General features: G+C 34.8%; 1 protein-coding gene across 1 annotated transcript in view; it reads left to right on the top strand.

Annotated features, from left to right (window-relative positions):
* Positions 1–5,001: 5,001 nt before the first annotated feature.
* Positions 5,002–5,484, top strand: part of Shcbp1 (SHC binding and spindle associated 1) — a 40,095-nt gene continuing 39,612 nt past the window's right edge. The window contains exon 1 of the mRNA XM_031391208.1: positions 5,002–5,142. Coding sequence (XP_031247068.1) covers positions 5,040–5,142 — 103 coding nt within the window. The 5' untranslated portion in view covers positions 5,002–5,039. The remainder of the gene's footprint in view (positions 5,143–5,484) is intronic.

Here is a 5,484-nt window from a genome sequence, read left to right as displayed (position 1 = left end):
AGAATATGACAAAAAAGATATTGTAGGTATTGAAGGGGGGTCTCTGGAAAGAGTTGGGGTACAAAAGGAAAACAGAATATGATTTAATTCTATTTACTTAAAATATGTTTTTAAATGTTAGCAAATTCAGATAAATTGAAATCATGTAATTTTCTCATTATAATGCAATAAAAAAAAGAAAGAAACTGATGAGAGTTTATACTAGCAGCTTGACAGCACACCTGAAAACTCTAGAACAAAAGGAAGCAAATACACCCAAGAATAGTAGACTGCAGGAAATAATCAAACTCAGAGCTGAAATCAACCAAATAGAAACAAAAAGAACTATACAAAGAATCAACAAAACCAGAAGCATGTTCTTTGAGAAAATCAACAAGATAGATAAACCCTTAGCCAGACTAACCAGAGGGCACAGTCAGTACCCAAATTAATAAAATCAGAAATGAAAAGAGAGACATAACAACAAAATACATCTTAAAATAATTATTCTGTTTGTTGAATATTAACAGTTGAAAGTTTTAAAATCATGTTCTACAAACATCAAGGAAATATTATTGATATTTATTAATTATTAATATTATTATTAATATATTTCAATATTATGAAATATTATTGATTTCTCAATGTGCTTGAAATTAGCATTTTCTTAATGTTTAACTTCAAAGAGTTTTTACTATTTTGAAAATTTTAAAACATACTTACTGATATACTTATTGATTAATTTCTCTTCTAGAAACACTGATAATCTTTTTTAAGTAAACTGATTGTTAGATAATGTACACAGATATATAATGCATTTTAAATACTCTCTCACTATGTCAGGTGGTATCATGTAAGGGCTTTTGAACATATTTCTTAGTGATTCCCTTTGAATATTTTATGCTTTTTTACTATGCTTAATTCACAAAGAATATTTTGTATGTTTTGAAACAATTTAGTATTCAACATTAGATATTAAATATTCATTAATGATATTTTTGGATATGAAAGGATATGAACACATTTTTATGTATTATTTGACTCTCAAAATACTCAATATTATTAATATGTTTGATGTATAAAATGCATTTAAATAATAAAAAATTAAGAAAAAATATATAAGATAAATTTAACATATACATATATCAAAATATGAACACATATATATCTGGTACAGATATACATATCAAATGCATATACTCAACTATATGGAGAGGATGATTAAAAATATAGCAAAAATTTACAAGTTATTTAAAAAATAAAGATAGTTTGTTTTTTTTGCATTTGTGGCATTTTGGATTGAATCTAGTGTCTCAAGTATATAATGTAAGCACTCTACCACAAAGTTATAGTCTCAGCATAGAGATAGTACTCTTTTTTAATATTTCTATTATTCTTTCAGAATTTTTTAAGATTTATTAATTTATTTTATGTACATGAATACATTGTAACTGTCTTCAGCACACCAGAAGAGGGCATAGAATCTTATTACAGATGGTTTTGAGCCACCATGTGGTTGCTGAGAATTGAACTCAGGACTCTTTGGAAGAGTAGTCAGTCCTCTTAACTGCTAAGCCATCTATCCAACCTGAACTAGTATTCTTATATTCTCCAAATGTATTACTATTACTTTTTGGATGGTAAGCTGTTTCTGAAAGAAAAAAGCTAATTTGGATATACGGAAATTCATAATGCAAAGTCCAATATATAAGTGGATGGAACATATGTGTAAGTATAGATTTTTATATATACACATACATACATGGACTCAGATATACACAAAACAAAAGAAACATTTATCTTTACCTCTTAATGTGGAACCAACCCAAGAGAAAGCAGTCTGTTGTAGTCAGCAAAGATGAAAGGAGTTGGAGATCTGAAGAGTAGAACACTTTGACACCATATATGCAGATGCAAATTTTTTAGTTTTCCCTGCTGTGTTTCAGTCTTACTTTGGTCCAGTATTTCCTCACTATGCCCCCTTTGCTCCCCTTTTCAATGGCAATGTATAGTCTCTGTCACTGTATATTGAATGTATGTGATCTGCTTTTTATACTTTGATTTTATAGGGGATTACAGTTAAGAAATTGCCATGAGTCTCAGAAGAGAATTTGTATTTTGTACTTTTAAACATAATTGAGACTGTGATAAACTGTAGGGACTTTTGAAGCTGAATTAGATGTATTTTGCAATATAATATTGTTATAAGCCTATGGAGATCAGGGAATAGAATGTGGTGGTTTGAATAGAGATGACCCCCATAGTCTCATATATTTGAGGTTTTGAGGCTTCAAAAGCCTCCCACCATCCCAAGAGCACTCTCTGACTTACACATAAGGTTCCAGATGTGACATTTTAGCTGTTCTTACTGCCATACCTTCACTCATGCATAAAAGACTCTAATCTTCTTGAACCATAAACTTTCTTTTATCAGTTGCCTTAGTCATGGTGTTATATCATAGTAATAGAAAAGTAACTAACACAGATAGTTATGGAAACTTTCTAGAATTGCCTACAAATAAATTAGTGTATTTTCTATTACTAAACACAGGAGCCCAAATCCAGAAAACAGACATCTGGAAACAAGGATAGAAAAATTTGCCTGTGGAAAGTATGAAAATATCAGGGGATAAAGTTGGAGAAGAGTGATTAAAGGGCTTAAAGTTTATTCTGAAGATAAGACAATCTAGGCTAAATATACTAATGTAAACTTGTATTCCAGCAGGAAGATTATGAGTTCAAGGCCAGCCTAGACTACACAGCAAATTCCAGGCCAGTCTAGGATACCTAGTGATAATTTGTCATTTAAATTTTTCAGAAAAAATACTGTGAGGTCTTATAAGAAATAAAATAGTAATATCAGAATTTGGCTTTAAATAGATTATACAGTACAAAGCAGACTGTGTTGGAAAGTGGGCTGTTGAAGCAAGGGGATACTACTGATCCTTCCACTATCCCAGGCTGAGCTCTCCCCGGAATAGCACAGTTTCCCAGAACATTGGATTAGACTAATCTACAAAAGACTAAAACCTTGATTCTGGCAATTTTTTTCTTTTTTTCTGTTATTGGAAATAGATTCTTTTTTTCATACAACATACCTCAAGAAGTGACATCGAGGATGAGAAAGAATTAAGTTGAGGTGCTGAGATATCTGTGGCAAGTTGGTAAAGATGGCAATGTAGAGAGAAAAATGAGCTGATACAAAAGAAACTTTGTCTCTTGGGAGCCACTGGGAAGGGGCTGGAAAACTAGGGGGAAAAATCATAACTCTCTGGTCCACCCCAGGCCTCGATCAGTCACTCCAAACATAGGCATCTTGATGACGAAGAGCCAGCCACCAGAACAAGAGGCCATGAAAAAGCTATTGAATTAGCTTGGAGAAGTTACTCAACTTCATGACTTCTGTACTTCATTGTGAAATGAGTAGACTGTACTGCTACTTCTAATCTCATAGGAATGTTTTTTAAGAAAACAGGCTTATTGAGTACATAGCAAGGGGCAGATTACTGGGGGATAGCAAGACTAATTCGTGAAGACATAAAATATTTATGTATTAATTTACATATATTTATGAGTCTGTGGTACACATGTTCATGTGAGTGTGTGGACATATGTATATTACAGAGGTTTAGGTCTGGTGTCTTCTTCTATGGCTCCCCACCTTATTTTTTGAGATAAGTTCTCTCACTGAACCTGAATTCTGCCAATGGATAGACTTGCTGACCAGTAAGATCCAAAGTAGTCCTGTCTCCAAACCATCCCTCTTCCACTGGGATTACAAGTGGTTACTACCATAACTACTTTTTCATGTGGGTTTGGGGACCAAACATGTCCTCATGCTTGCTTAGCAATTATCACATCAGTTGAAACATTTTTCCAGCTCCATAGAATGATTTTTGAAGTTTAAATAAGATATTGTAGGTAAAACTTGCTGGCAATATTTTGCATAGTAAATACTAGCTATTACTGTTAGTTTAAATTATTAAAAGTTAACCAATTAGCATACTAAATATAACATTTTGTGACAATGTTTTATCACGTCACCCTAACTGGACTGGAATTTGATTTGTAAGCCAATCTGGCCTGGAACTCCTAGCAACCTACCTCTTGTCTCTTTCTCTTCTTCTGATTCTAGAGTAGTAGAATTAAAAGCATATGCCACCCCAGCTCATCTAAATATAATTTAGCATTACTTAAAATTACCCAGTGTCTGGTTCCTGTTGGTGACTGTAACAGAGCTGCTTATGCCAACATTATAATATCGCTTCATCTTGTAGCCAGCTCCTGAGTCATGAAGGGATTTTTTTTCACTAGCAATGGCTGAAACACATACATGTTTTTGTTTGTTTTTGTGTGTGTGTTTTTTGGGGGGTTGGGTTTTTTGTTTGTTTTTACTTTTTGTAATAATCCACTATAATTGACAACCACACCTATTAAACCAATTTAAATTTTTAAGTCTACTTTATTGAATATCAGACTTGAGCCTCTAAAAAGTCACTTAGTGACAAAGCTCAAGGATATATAGTTTTAAAGGCAACACTCACTATTATGGTGTTTTAAAGGTACACCAAAGTAAAGTGGATGTTAGAGTAATCTTGCAGCATTTATTATTAGTATAAAATAGTAGTTATTTTATACATAACTCGCCAGTTATTTCGGTTAATACTTCTGGACCATGGCCAAGGCCCTGGAAATCTTAAAGGTGTTGTCAAGGCCAACTGGCGTAAGAACCCTTTAAGCAAACATAAAATAGAGCCAATCAAGATGGCATCTTAATCATTTCACTTTCATTATCTTTTCTACTATGCTCAACATCCAAGTTCGCCTTGCTGATTTTTGAGAAATCATTCCAAATTATATCAACATTCAACTTCCTTTTGTTTAGCTAAACCAGAGACTGGGAAGAACTTGGTCCAGAATAGTCCGCCAATCCTATAGGTGGCGCTGAAGCACTGTCAGAGCAGTTACTGAAAGCTGAAGATGTTCCTCTATCCGAGTACTGACGCTAGAGATGTCGTCATCGCGTTCTGGTTTGTGACAGCCGCCCGCGCAAATTTGAAATGGCTGATGATTTGCGGGCTGGTGGCGTTCTGGAACCTAAAGCCATGGATCCACCGAGACCTGACTTGGCGGCGGCGGAGGAACTGGCGTCCAGGAAGGAAGGTGAGCATCTCAACCCGCCTCTGAGGGCTGTTTTCGTGGTTGCCTGCTGGGTCTGGCCAGCCTTAGGACGCGATTACCTGCGTGGGGACTGCTGCGCTAGGCCTGGCCCCACTCTTACGACTTCGGAGTCGGGAGATACGGTGGCTAGTTATGCTCTCCATCCTCTTGACTCAGCTTCCGGAGAAGAGAAGGGGTTGGATCTGGCTGGACATTCCCCAGATGGAAGAGACACGGGGAGCTTTGTATTCATTTATTTGCTGAGCCAAGGTTTTTGTTTTTATGGTTTTTTTTATTAACCTACATCTAAGGGATCATGTGCTACACTTCTTTTTTTTTTTTTTT

This window comes from Mastomys coucha, unplaced genomic scaffold, assembly GCF_008632895.1.
Source record: "Mastomys coucha isolate ucsf_1 unplaced genomic scaffold, UCSF_Mcou_1 pScaffold22, whole genome shotgun sequence".
NCBI classification, from domain to species: domain Eukaryota; kingdom Metazoa; phylum Chordata; class Mammalia; order Rodentia; family Muridae; genus Mastomys; species Mastomys coucha.
The sequence above is the reverse complement of the archived record's forward strand: the minus strand, read 5'-3'. Positions and strand labels throughout refer to the sequence as shown.